Below are 24,417 nucleotides of genomic sequence, written 5' to 3'. Positions count from 1 at the left end.
GCTGTAAAATTCCCAGCACTTCTCTCAGCCAGGACAGGATGGGCAGAGCCCCTACATCACAGGCACTCTGTCCAATCAGATTTGAGCTCTACTAAAGCCATATTCTTCTGAAACCATTCCTTTCCCACAGGGGAGCTGGCTGGAACTGTTCAGGTCTCCTTCACTGACAAACAGTTTAGTGTTATATCTGGGGGGGTGGGGGTTAGGTAGGACAGGGCCAACAAGAGCAGGGAGACTAAATACTGTATGCAATGTTGATGAACTGAATACATAGAACCACAATGTAAACAAGTCCCCAGGACTTTTTTTGTTTACTATCAAAATACTATTTAATTTCCCTTCAGCATGAGACCCAACATCTTCCTTGGAACATGTGAAGGCTCCACCCAGTATAAGAAGTGGTATTTTGAGGTGATGGTAGACCATGTGGAGCCCTTCCTGACCGCTCAGCCCTTCCACCTGCGCGTGGGTTGGGCTCTGACGGAGGGCTACAGCCCCTACCCTGGAGGAGGGGAAGGCTGGGGGTGCAACGGGGTCGGTGATGACCTCTATTCCTACGGCTTCGATGGTCTCCACCTGTGGACAGGTAAAGCACTGGTTCATCAACCCTTTGCATTTGAAGGAACCCCCCATTTTGATATGCACGATTATTTATTTTTCATTTATTTTTATAATCGATTAACTCATTCAATCCGGGAATCCATACCGTGTCATTTTAGACTTTTGGCTATAACCATTATTTTATACTTGTAGATCTGCTATTTTTTTTGAAAAATCTTGAAACCTTTTGCAAATCTTAATATATAGTTATAAATATATTAAAGCGAACATTTAAATCCTAACAGCTTTTTAAAAAACGTATGTTGCTATATAGATCAGTGGTTCTCAAACTTTTTTTCATGTCAAGGACCCCCAATATTTTGTCCCAGTGACCCCCAGAAGCAAAGATTTCAGTTAAAAACGTATATATATTTTCAACGATTTTCACAAATCTTCACGATTTTTCAAAAATAGCAGATCTACAAGTTCATAGTGCGGCACTCGGTGCCGCGCTATGAGCTTGTATATCTGCTATTTTTGAATAGCCAAAGAAATGTTAAGTGAATCGATTGGTTCAATTAACTGTTGTGCCCCTAACTTTGTAACACACACACACACGCAGGGCGCGTTCCACGTCACGTTTCCACCCCGAACCAGCACATCCTCGCTGCCGAAGACGTGGTGAGCTGCTGCCTCGACCTGAGCGTTCCCAGCATCTCCTTCCGCATCAACGGACACCCCGTGCAGGGCATGTTCGAGAACTTCAACCTGGACAGCCTCTTCTTCCCCGCGGTCAGCTTCTCCGCGGGCGTGAGGTACGACCTAATGAACAAGAAGCTCATATTTTGGAACTGATCTCATCGCTGTAGGGCAGAAACCTTGTATCTCCAATGTGTCATCTATTTATGTTTTGTCATAAGTCAATGCCCTATTTAATACTTCATCGTATGATAGTGTCACCCAAAAGTAATTAAAATAGGCAATCTAAAATGCTCACGGCGCGTAGCAAGCTACTGCTTTTTCACAATCTTTTTTTTTACAATTTTGATGAATTCGACATGCTCATAATGGGATTGAATTGTTACGGCATAGCTGAAGGAAAGGTATCGTTACTTCAGGAAACTCACAGTTCAGCACTATTGGATTTGAAACACAGGTTCTTATTTCTATTTCCTGAAAAAATAACGGTATCGGGCAAACCAAGATTTAACCTTTTGTTTTGATAACAACAAGCCATTGTATGAATCCCTCTTAATGCATTTATCCTGCATCTATTCTTATGGTTTTACTGTAGACAAATATGTCTTAAAACAATTGTGGTGGCTTTCAGACAGCTAGCAATCGGGACATTCCTTGTGACTTGTATCGTGTGGAGTGTGTGGAGTGTAAAAGTGCGTCTTGTACTGTCTGTAGTTCCACATGTTACTCTCTAATCACTCAGGCTCCGCTTTCTCCTCGGAGGTCGACACGGAGATTTTAAGTTCCTCCCGCCACCAGGTTATGCTCCGGCTTATGAAGCGGTCCTGCCCAGGGATCGCTTGCGGATCGAGCCCATCAAGGAATATAAGCACGACTTTGAGGGCGTGCGGAACCTTTTGGGACCCACTCAGGCCCTGTCACACACTGCCTTCACTCCATGCCCCGTGGACACAGTACAGGTAAAACTAAAACCTGAATGAGCCACTGATATTATTTTATATTTTTACCTCAACCCTATTTTGGGCATGTCATTATAGGCCAAAAGAAAATCCTAATATGTAGTATTATTGTTATTATTTAGACTTTTTTTCGCCGTTAAAATAATATAAGATCTACAAGCTCACAAAGCAGCATAAATTTGTAACGTGTTGTGAGCTTGTAGATCTATTCAGCTATTTTTAAAATGTCTGAATAGGGCTCAAGTCGGTAAACCATTTTATTTTACCTTTTATCATTGTACTTCCAGATTGTCCTTCCTCCCCATCTGGAACGCATTCGAGAGAAGCTGGCAGAAAATAGCCACGAGCTGTGGGCTGTGACTCGCATTGAACAAGGATGGACGTTCGGAGCGGTGAGTGTTTTCAACGTTGTTCATCTCTCCCCACATCAGAAAACCGGTCGGGATACCAATTTTATCCAATCAGAAGAGAGAACTTATACACATGCAGGATAAACAAGTTAAATTGGAAGTGATTAAACAAACAAAAATGGAAGCTAATGAATGGTTTCTATCTCCTGAAATTGGTGTCCCACCTGAAATTTTATTGTCTGTTTATAAAAGAGTTGGAGAGACAGGAGACTCCTTACTGAAAATAGCCAATCTACAAACTCACAGCGCGTTGTGAGCTTGAAGATTGCCTATTTTCGGTGCACATCGAAGTGCAAATCAGATTTTAATCTAATCTTGTCACTTTCATATCAAGTTCCGTGATGACAACAAGAAGCTGCACCCGTGCCTGGTGGATTTCCAGAGTCTGCCTGACCCCGAGAAGAATTATAACTTAGCAATGTCAGGAGAGACACTCAAGTAAGTCAAAGCCTTCTTTTCCATGTAAATGTTTCTTTTTGCATTTCTTTTTCTGTCCTCAACGTTTTGTAACGGCTAACTATAATCCTAATTATAATTCTCACCCAACTCTATGAACACCCAAAAGAAAGAAAATATATTTTTGTAATGAAGTCTTATCAACAATGTTACTATAAATGCTGGAATTTATTGTTGACATTTAGTTTGTCTAAATATTATTTTTATTATTATTTCAATTAATCTACAGTATTAATTTGACCTTAAACTCTAACATGTCTATTTCCTCTTGTGTCATGTATGTATGTGAAGAACCCTTCTGGCACTGGGCTGTCACGTAGGAATGGGAGACGAGAAAGCAGAAGAGAATCTGAAAAGGATCAAACTCCCCAAAACGTGAGTCCCTGAACACTGATGTACAGACAGACAGACAGACAGACACACAAAACACTGTGATGTACAGACAGACAGACAGACAGACAGACAGACAGACACACTGATGTACAGACAGACAGACAGACAGACAGACAGACAGACAGACAGACAGACAGACAGACAGACAGACAGACAGACAGACAGACAGACACGCACGCACGCACGCACGCACGCACGCTCGCATTCCTTAGCTAATAATTTGATGACCAGCGGACCGGTAGGCAGTGGGACAGCACAGCCAGAAATAAGTCTGGCACTGAATGAGTTAAAGAACAGTGGTTCTCAAACTTGTTTTATTTCAAGGACCCCCAGTTTGGTATGCATTAGGCCATGGACCTCCGTAACTCTGTACTGTAAAAAATGGAACCAAAATTGATCCATTTGGTTCCATTTCTCCCCTCTCAGAGGTTGCAGGCTGGTAAGGGTCTATTTGGATCCTAACTATCAATCTAGCTGGGGGTCCCCAGACCCCACTTTAGGAACCGCTGTTGTAGAAGTTCCAACTTTCAACTTCATGCGTTCCACTTTCAACTCCACATTATGCGTGTTGTATACACGCATAATGTGGAGCTACTCTTATGGCTGCCATTGTAGAAGTTTTAATTAGACCGAAAATCAATGGTATATTGAAATCTCCAGTGTCTGTCTGTCTTGTCTGTTTGACTGTCTCAGCAATAGTTCAATTTTAACCAATAATTCTTTACCCCTTTCCCCCCCAATTTAGTCGTTATGCCAATTGACTCCTCCCCACACACATTTATGTGTTGTCACTCCTGTTGTATCCTACTGACTCACCTACCAGTAAGGACGAGGAGCCCCCACCGAGAGGACGTAGAGCATTCGTCCTACACCGCCCGCCCAACACTCCCTGCTGATAGCTCAATGTGACTTTTTCTTTCTTCTAACCTGTGTAATTGATTTATCCACCCGTAGTTACATGCAGAGCAGTGGGTATAAGCCAGCCCCTCTGGATCTCAACCATGTCAAGCTGACCCCTAATCAGAACACTCTGGTGGAGAGACTGGCAGAAAATGGGCACAACGTCTGGGCAAGGGACCGGGTTCGACAGGGCTGGACCTACAGTATTGTGCAGGTAACTCCACACTTTCTTTGGTTCTGCAATAAAAAAAACTAATTTCTAATGACTTTGTAGTGTATGCATTTTGTGTTACTGTTAGGCAGTGGTTCCCAAACAGTGTGACGAGTAACAGTGCTGTGCCGTGGGATAGGTGCAGGTGTGCCTTGAGAGTTTGTGACAACCACACCTTATTAATGCAATATACTGTACACAACTATATGAAAACGTATGCATTTTATTCACTGGTAAAATTAACAGTTTGCTGTGTATAATATCTACACAGCAATGATTACGGCTGCAACTATTGTATTTTACCGATTATTCTATCGATTACATTTTTGATGAAGCGTTTTATGTAGCTATACAGTAAATAATACAATTTCACAACGCCTTGCGATGCGTTGTGAGATTGTAGATCTGCTATCTTCACTATTTTTTTTACATTTTTAAAAACTTCATTTTCATCTATAATGACATGAAAATCCCCAAATAGGGATTGATTACTAATAGTTTATTTTATTAAATGTTCGATTATTGATTTTAGTTTTCTTTTAACGATTAAATCGATTAGTTTGATGAAGTGTTGCACCCCTAGCAATGATTATTGTTCATTATTATTAACATTATAATGTTTTCTTCTCATACAGGACATATTGATCAAGCGCAATCCACGCCTGGTCCCTTACAACCTACTGGACGAGAAGACCAAAAAGACCAACAGAGAAACCGTGTGTGCTGCTGTTCGCACACTCATCGGCTACGGCTACAACATAGAACCACCTGACCAAGAGAGCAGTACGTTTGTCTCACTTCCACCAAGTTTAATGACAAATACGGTTCTGTTTACTGGTACCTGGTGCAGTACACGTTGTCAAGCGGGTACTACAGTATGTACTAAGACAATGTTTCTCAACGTCAGGTCTGGGGACTACCAGGGGTGGATCTCCATTTTCAACCTATCTTCATATAAATGGTCTTCACTAGTGCTCATTATAATAGGTACCATAGAGCAGTGGTTCTCAAACTTTTTCATGTCAAGGACCCCCAAATTGACACTTATTAGCCCGCGGACCCCCATTTGAAAAGATAATCCAGGGACCCCAATAAGAGAAGGTTTATACGGCTTTCTAGCAGTGATTCTCAACCATTTTAATGTCAAGGACCCCCAGTTTGAAATGTTTTAGGCTACGGACCCCCATTTAATGGCATTTATACCTCTGGGACCCAAATTTATATTATAAAATCAATGTTAATTTAACTCTGAGAGTGTACATATGGAACCAAATGGACCCGTTACAGAACCATAAGGGTCCATTTGGTTCCTATCCATCATTTAGCTGAGGACCCCCTGGAACCGCCTCAAGTACCCCTGGGGGTCCCCGTACCCCACTTTGAGAACCAATGCCATAGAGCACTGAAGTCTGATGTCACTGCCACTAGAGGGTGCTGTTTCACGGGTTCGTGGCTTTATTTTTTGTGTCGAAATCCCCATTTGGGAATCTTAGATCACGTCATATAAGAACTGTGTTCCAAACATAAACACACCACCCCGGCGTTTTTGTCAGGGGGGTGGCTCTGCATCGTTTATGATATTTATTCATATTTGATACAGCCTGTTTCTGTCGAAAATGGAATGAATTCTACCTTAAAAGTCTTAAGAACTACTACTTCCGGGTCTGATATCACTGTCCCTACAGCAGCCGCGTTCATGGGAAATGTAGTCTTTGGGTTGTTTGACTCGTTTCTAGTGTTTATATTGTGTTACTCTTTGGGTAAATGTGTACATTTACACCTTGAGTCGATGCTTTATATCCATATGAGTAAAATCGCCGGGGTGGCGTGTTTATTTTTGGAACACAGTTCTTATATGAAGCGATCTAAGATTCCCCAATGAGGATATCAACACAAAACGTAAAGCCACAAACCTGCGAAAAGTGCCCTCTACTGGTAGTGACGTCAGGACTTCGGTGCTCTATACTGTAGCTGTCTACTCACTCTGTGTCTCAGAGGAGGGCTGTGAACAGTTACAAAACCCGCCTACTAGTGACATCATCGGTAGGCAGGTTTGTTTTTTTCAAACAAGATCATTTGTTTAAATTATTTATTTCATTTTATTAATACGAGAACAATGGCTTGTAAATAGCATGCTAAATTTCCAGGAAGAGAAAGCCTGCCGTTTCTATAAGCTTGGAATCCCAATCGATGATATCACTTGTAGGCGGGTTTCTGAATTGTTCACAGCCCTCCTCTGACACACAGATTGATTAGAAAAAAATGGTACCATAATATAATGAGCATTAGTGAGGACCAATTATATGAAGATAGGTTGAAAATGGGTGAAGTGGTCCTTCAAAGTGGTTAAGTGTGTCTTCGGGTTTTATAAATATTGACCCAAGAATAGTATTAACAAGAGCTAGTGACTAAATAATAACTACTTTGGATCCATTGGAACACGTGGTTCTTTTTTCCATTTACTGGATTGTTGGATGTACAAGGTTTCCTATTTTTGGGAATCCGTGTCGGACACGGCGATACACGCACTGTGTTTGAAGTCGATCGGACAAGCAGAGATTTGCGTAACTTATAGAAGGATTATGACAAGCATAAAACTGTCAGCCTGCCCGGCATTGCCAACGTTTTTGTGCTTTTGTGTTGCAAAGTGATGTGTCGATGATGAACATGTTCAAGTTTTGGTACCCAGCAGTATTGGTCGGTACTCGGGTTATTGTTTGGGTGGATTAAGTAGCCTGGCATGGCCAGACTAATATCACAGCGTAGATATTAGTCTGGAATCTCTGTGTGGAACCTGCATTTCCAAGGGGCGAATGCCTCTGGTGATAAACCCACAACATACTGTATTTGCATACTGGGTCCTGATTGGTCCCTCACTACTTCAGAGGGAGTGAAATCCGATCACAACTGAGCGGTGCCAGACCAAATCTGCCAAGGGCAATTTCTTTTTTGCTATGGCAGATTTGTCTGGTGTCCAGGCTATGAATTAAGGGCTTTTCACATTGACCTGCCTTGTAATTCATTTTCATTGAGAGGTGAGCAGGCAGGTAGGGAGGCGTGGGAAATCTGACAGACGGAGTGCCAAGCAGGCGCAGTCCCGTGAAACTGTCGCACACACCCGCCCACAACAGGAATTGAAATGTGTTGAGCTTTTTTCTGCGTGACACGTGAGGAGCGCAGTGCGACCTCACGGATCCAAGTGAGAACGCAGACGTTGTGTCGTTCCCCGTGTCGTTCCCTTCCTCTTTTCCTCCGATCTTCCTCTCCCTTCCTCCTATCCCCTCTCCCCTCCATTTTGTGGTTTCCTTTTAGTTTTTAGTTGTTGTTTTTTGCTGCTCTGTCATCACAATTATGAGTTTGTGAACAATATTCACATTTTGTAATGTGAATATTGTTCACATTCTAACTCATAATTGTGATGACAGAGCAGCAAAAAACAACAACTATTTCAACTAGTTAGAATGTGAACAACATTCACATTTTATAATGTGAATATTGTTCACATTCATTCAACTTTTATATTTTTTGAAGTATTTAAATGTATTAATTTAGCAATCGCAGTTGAAGTTTACAAAATAAGACCTCATAGACTAGCCACATGAAGTCCGAGATCCACAAGACCATGCCGTTATAGTAACCTGTCTTGCTTTTCAATAATATCAGACTTTTATGTTGCCTGCTTACATTTGCTTTATTCTAAATAAACCACTATAATACCAATTGATATTGTATTTTATATTGTTATTGTTGATTAGTCACCTTTACAACAAGGTATAACTTGTAAGGATCGTGCAATCTTGGAATGAGCAACACAACTAAACTTGTGGGTAGACCACAGACAGATCTCTGTCAAAGTTGCAGGACCCATGCTCAACACACACCTGCCAGTAGGTCGAAATACCAGAAGGTTGAAATAATCGACCAAAGTTATGTTTCCATACTTTTCAAATGAAGTGAAAAAAGATTTGACCTGCATGGAAAAAAGTCTAATAACCAGGTCATGGAACAAAAGTAAGTGGGTAATGAATGGAGGAATCCAAGAGGAAAGCAGGCAGGAAAAGTTGGCAAGTGCAGGCCGAATAAGAAGCATGTATCATATTGGCTAGACAGGTGGCGGGCCAGTGTGGATGACTTTGAAAGATGGCATCAGAGAAAAGGCTGGGGTCCAGACGACAGAGTTGTGACAGTAGTTCGTAGAGGAAATGCAGGTCATGGCAACTACAAAAGACCAAAATCCAATAACTAGAAATCCAATAATACCCAGGATGAAGATTACACCGAGAAGTGTCCAAATCACCCGGCGCCACATGCTATTGTGCCTTTTGACCGGAACCTGAAGTGATCTGCTCTGAACCGGACTCTCCAGTTTTGTCTCATCTTGTTCCTCATCAACCTTCGAGTTGTCCCTATTTGAAGGACAATCAACTTCCACTATTGAAGAGGCCAGGAGTTCGACCTCATCTGCAAAGGACATGGGGTTTCTGGCTATTTCGTTGTCTCTCGTCAAAAGGCTGGCAAATGTACCACATGCAGCCTCTTCTTCCTTGCTCTCCAGTTGACTCTTAAGGTCCTGGATCGTCTCCCCTTGGGCCAGCATTATACTGGAAGACTCCTCTGCTAACTCTATCAAATGCTTCACCTGCTCCTTTTGCTTGTGGATAATCTTATCCTTATCCGTCAGCTCAATCTGAGCCTCATCCACTTGGCACTGAAGGGTGTATAGTTCAGCACTGGTGTTGCCGATATTAACTTTATTCTTGTCTATCATCATCTCCTGAAGGCTGCTCAGTTGCTCCGCTGTCATCATCTCCTGCTTTTTCAGCATTCTCTGCTCATTCTCCAGTTTTGTAATTAGCGTTTCTTTGCTGCTTTCTGTATTCTGGTGCTCGGTCAGAAGGTCCCTGGCCCTGCAAAGCCGCTCCTCTTCAGCCTGAACAGCATCTCTGTTGGACTGCTCCATGCTTCCCACTTGGCGCGAGAGGATTGAGTTCTCTGACTGCAGACAATTAACTTTGTCATCGACATCATCAGCTGTCGTTTCGATTAAGCTCATCAGATGTTCATTGTTTCGCTTAAGTTGTCTTTGAGTGTGTTCGAGCTCTGCTATTCTGTCATTTCTTACATCCAACTCTTCTTTGAACTCGCTTTGAGTGTCTTCAAGTTTGGCCATTCTTTCATTAGCGTCATCCAAATGTTGGATAAAAGAAGTTAACAGTTGATTTCTATGCTCGGCTCTTTCATTTCCGTCATCCATCTCCATCTCTTTAAGCTCGCTTTGAGTGTGTTCAAGCCCAGCTATTCCATTTCTTTTATCCATCTCTTCTTTGCGCACGCTTTGAGTGTGTTGAAGTTTGGCTATTCCTTCGTCCATCTCTTTAAACTCCCTTTCAGTTACTAACGGTTGTTTACTCTCGATCTTGTTGATCAAGCTCTAGTCTGACATCACACACAATAGAAACCATATATGGGCTGTGTCCATACACCGATTTGTGCTGATATCGGGGATCTCCATATATGGGCATGAGACACAACAGAAACTGTTGCCTAGCATTTCTGATTCACGTTGACGTTGTGTCCAAACTTGAACTTTGTTACAAGCAGAAAAGTACTATTATCAGCTTGACCAATGTTGCCGGTTTGTGTCTTCAGGTTTCGGGACTCAGCATTGGCTGGTTACTCCCCTCTCTCCCTCCATCCTCCCTCTCACTCTCTCTCCCCCTCTTTCTCCATTACGATGACATGAACCGATGCCAAAAGGTGTCTATTGTTGCTGTCAGTACTGTGACATCAGGCATGTATGTCTATGGGCATAATCTGTTCACACAGGCTGACAGACACAGAGAACTTAACCTATATAGAACTAGACTCAGGAAAAATGCAAGTCGGGAATGTATTATATCCCACCCGGTTATGCAATACATGTTGTACCCATTGTCAGAGTACCCATTGTACCCATCTGTCTATCTGTGTCCCTTGGAGATCTGTCTGTCTGTCTGTCTGTCTGCCTGTCTGTCGGTCAGTCTGATATATGCCTATATATGGGTATATCGTTGGATCATCCGTTCTGATCACTCACCCACTCGCATGTGAGATTTAATGAATTTATAGAGGGATAGATTAGGATTTCAGAATTCTCTCCTGAGTCTCCTCTGTACTTCACCCTAAAGCTTGTTCTGTTGAAGTTCCTTTGAGAATGCATCATCCTGCCATAAAAAAAAGCCAATGCGAGTACCACATATAGCAGGGGTACTCAAATACAAATCTTAAAGGCCCTTTAAGAGGGTCCTTGACATGAAAACGTTTGAGAGCCACTGCACTACACGTTTTCCTTTTGGTTTTTAATGCTCCCTCTGTGCGCAACCCGCAGGTGGCCATGGGCCAGGAAATGGCCGTGATGACAAGATCCGAGTGTTCCGAGCAGAGAAGTCTTATGCTGTGACCCAGGGGAAGTGGTACTTTGAGTTTGAGGCGGTCACCGTCGGGGAGATGAGAGTGGGCTGGGCCCGTCCCTCCGTCCGCGCCGACACTGAACTGGGCGCCGATGAGCTGGCCTATGTATTTAACGGCTACAAGGTAGGAGTATTAATTTAACCACTTTAATTTGGCATCTCTGTTTTGTCATTATTATTATCATCTATGTTATTATACTGTACAGTAGGTGAAGATCATCAAACATTTTTGTATTTATTTTTTGGTCCAAAAGGGCTCTTTTGACCTTAAAGGTTGCAGACCCCTGAACTACCTGAACCCCAGCATCTCTACTCTAGGGGGAACATTCGCCCAACATAGCAGATCTACAGTATGCAAGCTGACAACATGTCACAACATGTCACAACGTGGTCGTGGCACGTTGCAAGCTTGTTTATGTTTAATATTAAAGGATTCCCCTTAGAGACACATGAATGAGCCTCTAGTGTTCCTGGGGTCATGCAACTAAAAATACTAATTCAAATATAAAAACTATCAAACAAATGAATACAAAAAGACAAATAAACGTTGTAAAATCCAATCATAAATTCAAGTCAAATCAAACAAATATACAAATAACATGGACATACTGTACTTGGCAAGTTACATGGCAAGATATATCTTAATGTATTGCTTGCACATCAGCAATTTGCAGATGTAGATAGGGTAGCTCGGGTCCATTTTGTACAAGAATAGAGGGTTTAAGTGGTTAACGTTTCATTCTCATGTTTTCCATGATTTATTTTTTAAATTATTGAAATTTAAATTATTAAAAGTTTCGTTCAAATTTCTTCCATGAAAAAAAAGAGAAAAAAAAGAAAAGAAAAAAATATATATATATATATTGTTGACTAATGTTTTATTTACATGTATTTTAGGCTCAGCGCTGGCATGTGGGCAACGAGTCGTTTGGTCGCCAGTGGCTGTCTGGTGACGTGGTTGGCTGCATGATCGACCTCACTGAGATGAACATCATGTTCACCCTCAACGGGGAGATGCTGATCAGCGACTCCGGCTCAGAGATGGCCTTCAAGGACATCGAGATAGGAGAGGGTGAGCGAGTACACCCTACTCTATACTATACAGCTATGTCACCATGATCTGTTCGGTAATATCTTCCCTGTGTCGGGCGGGAAACCTTGTATGTCCAATACGGTTACTTTTAAAACCGGCAAAGCATCTGTGTCATTTTAGATTTTTTGCGTTGGCTATTCAAAAATAGCAGATATACAGTTCTAACTGTCTCCGCCAGGCCGAAGGCATGGTGAGAGAGTATGTTTTGGACCCGGTCCGTCCGTCCATCTGTCTGTGAACAGCTAATCTCTGGCACCGTTGGCCCGATCGCAGCGAAACTTTGCACACACACTCCCTGGATGCTAATTCCGAACCTCTGCCCCCCCGCCAAAAAATCTGATTTTTTCACATGGGCCTGTTATAGCGCCACCAGGTGGCCGATTCTACCTGACCTGGCGAGACCTGTGCTCCGAGGAGCACTTTTTCTAGTTCCTGTTATGATTTTGTGTGTGTGTGTGTGTGTGTGTGTGTGTGTGTGTGTGTGTGTGTGTGTGTGTGTGTGTGTGTGTGTGTGTGTGTGTGTGTGTGTGTGTGTGTGTGTGTGTGTGTGTGTGTGTGTGTGTGTGTCTGTTGTTGAATTCTCCAGGCTTCATTCCTGTGTGCAGTCTGGGTATGTCTCAGATTGGCAGAATCAACCTGGGCCAGAACGTCAGCAGCCTGCGTTACTTCACCATATGCGGCCTGCAGGAGGGATTTGAACCCTTCGCCATCAACATGAAGAGAGACATCACCATGTGGTTCAGCAAGAGCCTGCCCCAGTTCATCCCTGTGCCCACAGACCATTCACACATCGAGGTACAATATAGAGTGAATGGTTTAATTTCACTCTGACGCAAAAATAATACATAATCTATTCTCAACTCACCTCAACCGAACTTTATTGTCGCATCACAGTTTTACTGATTTATAGTTCGTCTGCATTGTAAATCACAGATGATTTTATCCTTACATTTCATCTTAATGATTCATAACTTTAATAGCAATGTTTTATTGTTTTAATGTCAGCAATCGTTTTGTAAGTGCAGAACTGAATTTGTCCAAATTTTGTTTGAAACACAGTGTTCATTAAAGCGATATTTCACTTTCAAACATGTTAGATTAGTTGAAAACACCCGTCCCTGGTGACTGATATTGTCCTTCTAATGCATATGGAGACAATGTTTTTTCAATATCTTTTTTCATTTATTTTATTATATTTTTTTCATTTTCCCAAAAAAATATAAAAAATAAATGAAAAAAGCAATTGAAAAAACACAGTTTCCTCTCACATGATTAGAAGGACAATATTAGCCTGGGACCAGACGAATCTGCGAGTGCAAAAAAAAATTGCACTCTGCGATTTGGGTCTGGCACCGCTCCATAGAGAATCCATTTCCTGCTCCAGAAGACGTGGGGGACCAATCAGGGACCAGTATTCGAATATGGGAGACTGTAATTGGTAGTTGGTTGTAGGTCTAACCAATTGCGTCGAGGGCCATTGTTTTGATCCCGCCCCTTGGGAAAGAAAACTTCCTCATGGAAGCACCAGACTCATATCCACGCAGTGATATAGTCTGGCTACGCCAGGCTAGGACAATATCAGGCACCAGAGCCAAGGACGGGTGTTTTCAATTAATCTAAATGGAGTTTGAAGTTAGGGTTTGTATGGGAAGGGGGTGTGTCTGCTAAAATTAATATCAAATATATAAATACTGAATCGAGCAACTATAAAACTGTCTGGGGTAGACGTTAAAATGACCCCCAAACATGTTTGAAAGTGAAATATCCCTTTAAACTTAAACCGTATACTTAGTTAACCGGGTTCCCAAGGCCTCTGTACTGTACTAGTTCCCCCTTCTGTTTTATTAAATATTTTCTCTGAAAATAGCCGTTGCAACGCGTTCTGAGCTTGTAGATCTTCTCTGAATGTTCGCCCGCAGAATAGGGATGCTAGGGTTCAAGTGATTAACTGACAGCTTTTTGTAGATCACTTTACCAATTACAGAGAAGTTGTTTTCCCACCGATCCCACCGTTCCAATGTTTCCTCTGTGTCCAAGGTGACTCGCATGGACGGTACAGTGGACAGCGCCCCCTGTCTGAAAGTGACCCACAAGACCTATGGCTCTCAGAACGCCAACACCGACCTGCTGTTCTTCAGGCTCAGCATGCCCGTCGAGTTCCACGACACCTTCAAAGTCACGGCGGGGACCACCCCGCTCACCCGCACCCTGACCATCCCCGAGGACGAGGTGCTGGAGATGGACCCCAACTCGGACTTCGAGGTGCTCAAGAAGTCGGCCACTCGCAGGGAGCTGGAAGAAGATAAGAAGGAACCCTCCGTGCCCAAGGAAGTTCCGGCACTCAAGAACGGAGAGAACGAAAAGGATGCCTCGACGGAGAAGAGCAAGAAGAAAGGGTTCGTATGGTCTTTGTATAGATCACTGCTCCTCAATGTTGGGTCCATGGACCACCACCAGCGGTCAAAATGGACCCTTGTCGGTCTGTAACTCAGAGAGTGTAATGGGTTAGCTCTGGGACCCTAATCTACACTGTAAAATCTAGGGATCGACCAATTATCGAAACGGCCGATCGGGGCCGATATTCATGATTTTTATCAATATCGAAAATGATCTAAATAAAAAAAAAAAAGTTTTTTTTTACAGGGAAAAAAAACCTTTGGGGAACTGTTTCGTAATGTTTTATTTATAATTCAGTACATAAGAAATGCTGCTACAAGTGGGAGCTAATTATAATGCGGCATTTGATAGACAAAACATTTCAGCATCTATATCGTTTATTATTTCAAATGTAAGTTCAGTTTATAAGAAATGCTGTTAAATGTAGGAGCTATATTTACAGTATAAAACGTTTTTTCGAGTTGATAAATATAGATCTTTTTGGAATTCATGATTTTTTTTAATCGGCTATCGGCCTCTTTGATCACTACTAATCGGTATCGGTATCGTACAAATCCATTTGTACACTCTCAGAGTTACAGACCTGTTATGGTCCATGGTGGTCCCCCAGCCCCGACATTGAGAACCACTGGTGTAAATATGGGCCACTATTTGATAATGTTGTATAAAGCTATATTTCTGAGATATCCCAATGTTTATTTTGATAAAATGAATAAAATGTACTTCAGGGATGGCAATGTTGGTTGGTTCAGAGCAGCACAGCCTCTAGGGGCCAGTAGTAGTGAGGCTTTTAGAATCTAGTCTTGTTACTTCACACTGCACTACTGCTATATATAAATCAAAAATGTTTAAAATGAGGTGCAAAGAGGCCTCTCTATAGCAATTTGAAAGATTTGAAAGATTGATAAAATCTGAGACCTCTAAAATGGCATCATCCGTGCAGAGCTTCTTGGGTGGCCTATCCAGCATGTGGTATTTGCTGTATGTGTCCCTTTGATGTCCAGGTTCCTGTTCAAGGCTAAGAAGGCTGTGACAACACCACCCCCTGCTATCCTCGTACCCCGCTTAATCGATGATGTGGTGCCAGATGACCGTGATGATGTTGACATAATCCTCAACACAACTACAGTAGGTCTCTCATGGGTTAGGCTGCACTAGCGCTCCTGTTTTCGTGTATAGAGGGGCGGGTGTATAGAGGGGCGGGTGTATAGAGGCGCGGAGAGATTGCGCCTGATCCCATTGGTTCACCGATCTGACCCTGAAAACCACTGGTGTTTTCCATATATTTGCACAGTCAAGTGTATTGAAATGACCCTGTAATAATATTGAATGATGACTCGCCTCCTCTTTTGCCAGTACTACTATTCGGTGAGGATCTTTGCGGGACAAGAACCGGGTGGTGTGTGGGTGGGTTGGATAACACCCGACTACCACCAGTACGACGGACACTTTGACCTCCACAAAGTGAGAAATGTCACCGTCACTGTTGGTGATGACAAGGGCAACATCCATGACAGGTAGGTTACAAAATATAGTAACAGTTTTCTGAAATGTCAAGGACTGATATGTATTTGGAAATGGTAGGAAATTAGGAAATGATATGTATTTGGCCGTGGACCCCAATCTCAAAATATTTTGTTCCCCAGAAGCAAAGATTTGAGATTGAGATTGAGATTGAGATTTCGCTTTTAAAATAATATATATATATATATATATATATTAGGGATGTCCGATATTATCGGCCTCCCGATATTATTGGCCGATATTAGCATAAAAATCGATATCGGGAAAATATCGGTATCGGTTTTTGAAATTTCTTTTTTTTTTTTTTTTTTTTTTTTTTGCTTTATAAATAAGTTACAGGAGTTTTTACTGTATATGGTGTGTGTGATATGAGATTTAAGCTTACCCTAATCACAGTAATCCCCGCATATATCGGTATCGGTTGATATCGGTATCGGTAATTAAGAGTTGGACAATATCGGTATATCGGTTATCGGTAAAAAAGCCAATATCGGACAACCCTAATATATATATATATATATATATATATATATATATATATATATATATATATATATATATATATATATATTCGTGCATGAGGTTGTATATCTGCTATTTTTGAATAGCCAAAGTATAAAATCATATTTTTTAGCTAAAATCTAAATTGACAGATGCTTTCCCGGTCTTAATGGGTTAAAACCACTAATATAGATTGATACCTAACGATTAAATATCATGGGCTTCTTTCTCTGTCTAGCATAAAGCGCAGTAACTGCTACATGGTGTGGGGAGGTGAGTTCAGTAGCTCCCAGCAGACCCGCGTCAGCCAGGAGGACTTTGTGATCGGCTGTCTCATTGACCTGGACACAGGACTCATGACATTCACCGCCAACGGCAAAGAGATCAACGCATTCTACCAGGTCAGGAGAGCTATTGTAAATCTCTGTGAGACATACAGTACAACTTATGAACTTTACCACAGACATTGAACCACATGAACACTAGCGTCCCTATTCTGGCCATGTCATAGTATAGCAAAGATTTAGGGAAAAAATTATGGGGCCATGGATAGACCCCTGTGGGCCGAGAACGAGGGTGTCTGTCCCCTTTTCAATGCGCTAGACCAGTGGTTCCCAAACTTTTTCGCTTGAGACCCAAAAGACAGATTTGATGTTTCCCTGTGACCCAAAATAGTAACAATACCAGATCTACAATTTTTTACATTTATCTATTTATGTATTTATGAAATTTTGAAAGCTGTAAAGATTTTCTTTCATTCATGAAGACTTTTATTTTTCTAAATCTTTGAAAATCTTTTGAAATAATATACTCTATATTGTTTTAATGTAAGAAACAAAAAAAGGGGATGTTTACTAGTGACCCACTGTTTGGGAAACACTGCGCTAGACCCAGAGGAGATGGATTGCTGAGGTGGAACACGGTCACCTAACATCAGCCCCCAGTATTTACTTACAGTACTTACCCAAGCCGTGCTACTCATACACCGAGTTGGCAGTGCCTGGGTTCGAAACCTTATGGTTCAAAGGCGAGTGCTTTAATTGTACTACAAGGTGGTTAATGTACCTTACTGTACATTGTTTTGTATTGTTTCTTTTTGTCTTTTGTGTTTGTATATTGTGCTGAACATCTAGAACTTGAACTTGAACTGAATACAAACATGAAATGATTCCTCCTTGAAGGTGGAGCCCCACACCAAGCTGTTCCCAGCTGTGTTTGTCCAGCCCTCCAGTCAGAACATGGTTCAAGTAGATCTAGGCAAGCTCAAGGTCTGTCACAAAGCATATATCAGTTTCCCTCAACTCTACAATAGAGTACTGAAGTCTGAAAAAAAAAAACACTCCCTGGATCATGAAGATTTTATTCCCATTCAAAAACCCCATATTTTTAAATCACGTAACAAGAAATGTGTTCCAAAAACAAAATGTTTGAAAAACAAAAAAATGATTTTGGGCATTCTGAGAGGTGGGGCGAGATGTAGTTGTTAGGTCATTTCCAAGCCTGCAAATTGTAAATGATTTGATCGCGGCATTTCATTTTCTCACTCTTTGGATAAATTAGTACTTTTTCACCATCAGTTGATGCTTCTTAACCATAATAATTAAATCAAATGGCCAGACAATTTTCAATGGGAAAATATCTTTATGGCCCAGGGGACTTCGGTACTCTATGCTATGATTTCAAACATCCTACTGTATATGTACGATTGTACGTACACCTTTTCTCATTTTCTTTTTCACGTCTCACCAGAACATCATGCCTATCTCAGCGGCCATGTTCAGGAGCGAACGGAGGAACCCTGTCCCCCAGTGTCCACCACGCCTTGACGTCCAGATGTTGACGCCGGTCATCTGGAGCCGAATGCCCAACCACTTCCTGGCACCTGAGATGGCGCGCATTAATGAGAGACTGGGCTGGATGGTGGAGTGTAGGGAGCCACTCACCATGATGGCCCTGCACATCCCAGAGGAGAACCGGTCAGAAGTGCACTGAGTTGGAACTACATTTTACATGGAAATTGTTTTATGGTGTTCATTCAGTGTGCAAATCCCCACTTGTCACAGCACAAGGAGCAAGGATTTGTGAACAGAATGTTGGACTGGTTAAAAGGGGTGTCCTGTATGTTTGTTTTTTCTTTGCTAAAACAAGTGTTGGATAGCTCTATATTCTGACTTGTTCAGTGACTGGGGTTACATTTTCAGATTGTGATACTAATTTTATCCAATAAGGAGAGAGAACACATATAGGATACAGAATAAACAAGTGACATTGGAAGTGAAACAAAATGAGAAGACACAATTGGAGCTACAGTAGAATACTATAAAAGTTATGCTGATAAATGATTGTGGGGTTCTCTCTACTAGTTACTCAGTACTTAAATTCCACGAGGAAGATAGGCCATTGATGAAACTCCTTCATCCTCTGCGGTCTTGTGCCCGCCGATCCAGTTGTTGCCATGACAGTAATAATGTCCTCTCACCTGATTGGATAAAATGTGTATGCCAATCTGAGAATATATTTAATGTTTATTAAAGAGCTGGAGAGACGGGGAGAGTTAATGAACTGCAGCAATGATTACAATCAGAATATAGAGCTATACATTCTTTACAAAAACAAAACAAATTGAAGAAAATACAGGAGAATTGAGAATTGATGAAAAGTTTTCAGTCATTTGCCACTGTACTGAAAAGAGAGTAAGAGAAAATACAGTAATAAAAATGTAACAGAAGAAAATACTGGATTTGTGTAAGAGAAATCGTAATTCGAACTGTATTGTGAGTTGAGTGAATCGTTACATGCCTAGTCTTAAAATCATCAACATTTTTTGCACCTCTCTTAGCTGCATTGACATCCTGGAGCTGTCTGAGCGCATGGACCTGCTGAAGTTCCACTACCACACTCTGAAGCTGTACGGCTCGGTGTGCGCTCTGGGCAACAACCGCGTGGCGCACGCGCTCTGCAGCCACGTGGACGAGTCCCAGCTCTTCTACGCCATAGAGGACACCTACCTGCCCGGGCCAATGAGGAGCGGCTTCTACGACCTGCTCATCAGCATGCACCTGGAGTCTGCCAAGAGGGGGCGCCTGGGGACCAACAAAGAGTTCATCGTGCCGATGACGGACGAGACGCGCAGCATCAGCCTGTATTCCGACCAGGACAAAGCTCACGCATTGCCCGGGGTGGGGCTTACCACCTGCCTGCGTCCCAAGCTCCATTTCTCCCCCACAGGGTTTGTGGGAACTAACCTCGACCTCCACACCTTGAGTCCCGTCATCCCCTTAGAGGTAATTCAGAACGTTGTGATTTTCTTCCCTAATACTTTGTAATTTTTTCAAGTAAACAATTTGTATTTTTCATACAGTATAATATTTCACTGGTATATTTTTCACAATAATAATTCTGCATAAAGTGTGTTTTAAAAACCACTGTGCTCGGGTGACGCAGTGGTAAAGTACCTGGCCACCAGGATCGAATTCACCGCGGTGCATCCGGCTCTTTGTTGAGCCTCTATACGAACACAATTGGCCGGGGGAAGGAAGTCGGGCGTGGAGGGTGATATTTGTCACTGTACGTACTCCTACGGGCTGGGTTTGGTACCTTTCAGCAAGGAGGGTTATTGGGTGGGAGGAGTAGGACGAAGGCTCTACGTCCTCCCCGTGGGGGCTCCTCACTGGCAGGTGAGCCAGTAGCATACAACTGTAGTGACAACACTCAGAAAAAGTGTGGGGGAAGGAACCAATTGGCATAATGACTAAATAGGGGAGAACATTTGGTAAAAAGTGTTTAAAAAAACACTACTTTCAGTTGTGAGTGTGTGAGTGCCAAAATGATGCAGGAACCGGACATGTACCAGTAATGTATTTATTTATGTATTTCAAATAAATACCATTTCTGGGTGCAAGGACCCTGCGGCATTCCTTTTTCGCGGTCATCTGCTGGCTAAATGAAGAAAAGTCATCCCCCTCCTCCAGGCCAGTAAATACTCCCCCCTTTCATTTCTTTCTTATAGGTGCTGAAGTCCAAGGCCCTGATCATGCTGACAGAGGCGGTGCAGGACGGGGGCCAAGCCATGCGGGACCCCGTCGGAGGCAGCGTGGAGTTCCACTTCGTCCCCATCCTCAAGCTCTGCAGCACCCTCCTCATCATGGGCGTGTTCGACGACGACGACGTCAAGCACATCCTGAAGTTGATCGAGCCCAGGGTCTTCACCACCGGCGACGAAGAAGAGCAGCCCCAGCTCCTCGCCTTGCCGGAGGCGGAGGTGAAGGGAGCAGAGAAAGTACCAAAGCCTTTAGCCCTAAAAGGAACCGAAGTGAAACGCCGTGTAAGTGATATTTATTTGTTAATTATTGTCAAGTAGCGCTATATTCTGATAATAATCACAGCCAGAGTGTTACAGTAACAGGGGTCTCCCCGTCTCTCCAGCTCTTTAGTAAAGAGAAAATACATTTTCTCATCGGGATACCAATTTGAATGAAAAGTTAAATTGGAAGTGATTAAAAAAATAAAATATTGCAGGCAAAATTTAAAATGGAAAACTATAAACTTGAGGCTCATAAATTGGTACTCTCTCCTGATTGGATGAAATTGTTAACCAACCTGAACTCTTATTTTCTGTTTACTGAAGAGCTGGAAACAGGGAGACCCTTGTCACTAAACAAACACTCTATAACAATCATTGCTATCACAATGTAGCACTTTAACTTTTTTTACACGTTTTTACCAGGTTGAAGACCTGGTCTAGAAAGAGACTTTCACTACTCGTTACTTACTAGGGACCTCTTCGACTTCTTCATCATTGGCTGTCCTTTAAGCCAATGGGGAGACTGGCTGTCCTTTAAGCCAATGGGGAGACTTCCCCGAGACTTCCCCATACTCTGAACGGCGGCCGTCCTCCCATGCTATGGGATCATAAGCTTGCTAATAGCCCCGCCCTCCCCTGTCTCTCTTCTCCCCCTCTCTCATTCACGCAGCTGAAGTGCTAACAACAAATGTATGCTCACACGCACGCACACAGACACACACACACACACACACACACACACACACACACACACACACACACACACACACACACACACACACACACACACGCTCACAGAGAGAAAAAGAACAACAACAAAAAAAGCAACCTGGTATAATATGACTGTCAGTCATCATCTCTTGTTTTTGTTTTAACCAACACATATCACTTAGACCACCTTGAAGGAAGCAGGGAGGAGGATGACGGAGGCGTCGGAGGACGAGTACGAAGAGGACATAGAAGACGAAGGTGTGGGTGAGGTAGACGAGGAGGAGGAGGAGTTTGAGGATGAAGAGCTGGACGAGGCGGAAGCCACCGAGCTGGAGGAGGAGGAGGACATAGTCAACGGAGAGAAAGGAGCGGAGGAGACAGAGAAAGAGGCTAAGTCAGGGGAGACAACGGGAGGCGAGACCAAGATAGAAGTGGTAGAGGAAGGGCTCTTTCAGATGAAGCTGCCGGAGTCTGTCAAACTGCAGGTGTGGAAGATGTGATCAAATAACATTCACCTTTTAACCACATGAACTTAATAGCTGAACATTCTGTGAAAATAGGCAAAGAAAAGAAGGAGGGGATCAAGTATATATGTAGTGATCATATCAAAGACGAATTTAATTGAAATTCATGATTGATTGATTGATTTATTGAATACTTTATTAACAGTTTGCAGATTGTACAGAGGTATGGTTTACAAAGATCATCTACAAATTCAAACCATTCATTTGAGTCAACTCTCACTACAATATTTTTTGGATAAAGTGCCAATTTGATAATAATTTCCTAATAATAATATATATATATATATCTTAACTCCCTCTGGTTATTAGATGTGCACACTTCTTCAGTATTTCTGCGACTGCGAGCTACGGCACAGAGTGGAAGCGATCATCGCCTTCTCAGAAAAGTTTGTCAGTAAGATTCAGGCGGACCAGAGGCTGCGTTACAATGAGCTCATGATGGCGTTCACCATGTCAGCGGCAGAGACTGCCCGCAAAACCCGCGAGTTCCGCTCCCCACCACAGGAACAGGTGCTGTACTCTCTCCTGCCTTGTGCAACACAGCTAACCTTTTTTCCTTTTTGAGTGGTGCCAACCACTCCTACATTTGACTTTGTCCGTGTGTCCGTATGTCCGTCCGTCCGTATGTCCGTCCGTATGTTTGAGCACGGCTGATTGGTCAAGCTTCACGTGACACGTGACAATATGTTGTCACGTGTCACGTGACAACATATTGTTGCTGATTGCAACACAAGGATGCAACCAGTTACACTTTCAAAGGCACCACTCTCTTCACACTGGGTGTGATTTTATATATATATATATATATACAATATATACTGTACACACACAAATTTTCCTTTTTTTTTGCTTTGCTTACAGATACCTTACAGTCATTTTGCTGTACACTATGCTGTCATTAGTCATATGTGGTGGTCTATCTTGTAAAATTACTTTTTCCATTTTGTGTGCATGTACGTGTAGGTGAACATGCTCATGAATTTCAAGAACTGTGCTGAGGACGAGGAATGTCCAGTGCCTGTTGACGTCCGTGATGCTATGATCGTGTTTCACAATGACCTTCTGGCCCACTGCGGTTAGTTTTGATTATATTTTAACACCAGCATTCACAATCATACATTTTACAGTGATACTGCATCCATCTAAATGTATTATCTTGCATGGCTAGCTTGACCAGGAATTCTTGAACATTGCACAGTAGAAGAGTGGTTCTCAAACTTTTTAATTTCAAGGATCCCCACAACTCTCAGGGTTAATTGGAACTTGGGAGTGTCCCTAGACCCCACTAAGAACCACTGCAGCAGAACACAAGTGAATACAGTGCAAGACAAAACTCAAGTGTGTCTTTGCCAACTACTAAATTATTGCTTAAAGTGAATTTCAGCCCCAAAGAGGGCAAAACAAAACTGAGCCACAGTGCAATAGAGACACACGGGCGGAAACGGAAGGCCTACAAATTCACGCCCACTTTTGAGATAGCGCCGCTACTCGAGGTCCGTTAGAACGACGAACTGCAGCTCTCAATGCATTCCCTATGAGAGGATATGAGAATTAGCCTACTTTTAAAATTATCCTGCATTAACTGGAGACGATATTGATTTAAATAAAAATATGTTTCCAAATGTATGGAGTGTCTTTGTCAACATATCTTCTTGTTTTCTTAATAGTTGATGTGTTTCACATTTAATTTGCCACTTTAACGAGTTACCCATAATGTTAACACAGCAGAGGGTAGACGGCAGACAGACAAGTTGTCGCATTTCAGTGACATCACTGTCTTTACGAGCGCCGAGCGCCGACCAGTGGTGTACACTGTAGAGGCAGGACAGGCGGTCGCCTGCCCAACTAAGATCTCGCCTCCCCTAAAAAAAAACAAATAACCCGAAAATGTGTCATTGCGTGCTTAATGTCCTCAACGTCACGCACCCAACAAGCTTTGAACTGAGCAGATTGGACCTTCTGTTCCAGAGATAATGACCAAAACATATTGAAAACGTCCACTTTCGCCCGTTTTCTGGGTATTGAAAACCTCAAGGGATGCGTCCGTGACGTATATACCATGCGACCACTTAAAGTCTAGATCTCCGATGCTAGCGGTTTTGACATACTGATGGAGTATATTATAGTATATTGTGGGTAGTATATCGAGATGACAGATATGGGACATTAAAAAGGACAAATCAAACAAATGGGACACTTTATTAGAACACCAAAAAAGTCGCTACAGCCTCAGTAGTTAACCAATGAAATGACGGTATTTTACAATGCCTCTCATAAAGATTGCATTGAGAGCTGCAGTTCATCGTTGTAACGGACCCCGAGTAGCAGCGCTGTCTCAAAAGTGGGC

At 42.5% G+C, this 24,417-nt stretch overlaps 1 protein-coding gene across 3 annotated transcripts in view; it reads left to right on the top strand.

Moving 5' to 3' along the window:
• LOC311056918 (ryanodine receptor 1-like) overlaps positions 1 to 24,417 on the top strand; it is a 115,123-nt gene that overhangs the window by 23,574 nt on the left and 67,132 nt on the right. For all 3 annotated transcript variants that reach the window (XM_084073767.1, XM_084073766.1, XM_084073765.1), the window contains exons 19-40: positions 345 to 586; positions 1,163 to 1,355; positions 1,982 to 2,198; positions 2,486 to 2,590; positions 2,943 to 3,046; positions 3,356 to 3,439; positions 4,412 to 4,571; positions 5,204 to 5,351; positions 10,936 to 11,141; positions 11,915 to 12,089; positions 12,697 to 12,905; positions 14,148 to 14,506; positions 15,512 to 15,635; positions 15,864 to 16,024; positions 16,771 to 16,933; positions 17,714 to 17,800; positions 18,282 to 18,508; positions 19,372 to 19,816; positions 20,542 to 20,856; positions 21,729 to 22,031; positions 22,380 to 22,580; positions 23,034 to 23,145. In XM_084073767.1, the coding sequence (XP_083929893.1) occupies positions 345 to 586; positions 1,163 to 1,355; positions 1,982 to 2,198; positions 2,486 to 2,590; positions 2,943 to 3,046; positions 3,356 to 3,439; positions 4,412 to 4,571; positions 5,204 to 5,351; positions 10,936 to 11,141; positions 11,915 to 12,089; positions 12,697 to 12,905; positions 14,148 to 14,506; positions 15,512 to 15,635; positions 15,864 to 16,024; positions 16,771 to 16,933; positions 17,714 to 17,800; positions 18,282 to 18,508; positions 19,372 to 19,816; positions 20,542 to 20,856; positions 21,729 to 22,031; positions 22,380 to 22,580; positions 23,034 to 23,145 (4,340 nt within the window). The remainder of the gene's footprint in view (positions 1 to 344; positions 587 to 1,162; positions 1,356 to 1,981; positions 2,199 to 2,485; positions 2,591 to 2,942; positions 3,047 to 3,355; positions 3,440 to 4,411; positions 4,572 to 5,203; positions 5,352 to 10,935; positions 11,142 to 11,914; positions 12,090 to 12,696; positions 12,906 to 14,147; positions 14,507 to 15,511; positions 15,636 to 15,863; positions 16,025 to 16,770; positions 16,934 to 17,713; positions 17,801 to 18,281; positions 18,509 to 19,371; positions 19,817 to 20,541; positions 20,857 to 21,728; positions 22,032 to 22,379; positions 22,581 to 23,033; positions 23,146 to 24,417) is intronic.

Source organism: Gymnoscopelus microlampas (genome assembly GCF_963454915.1).
Source record: "Gymnoscopelus microlampas genome assembly, chromosome: 12".
Lineage (NCBI taxonomy): Eukaryota > Metazoa > Chordata > Actinopteri > Myctophiformes > Myctophidae > Gymnoscopelus > Gymnoscopelus microlampas.
This window is presented reverse-complemented; position numbering and strand designations above follow the sequence as displayed.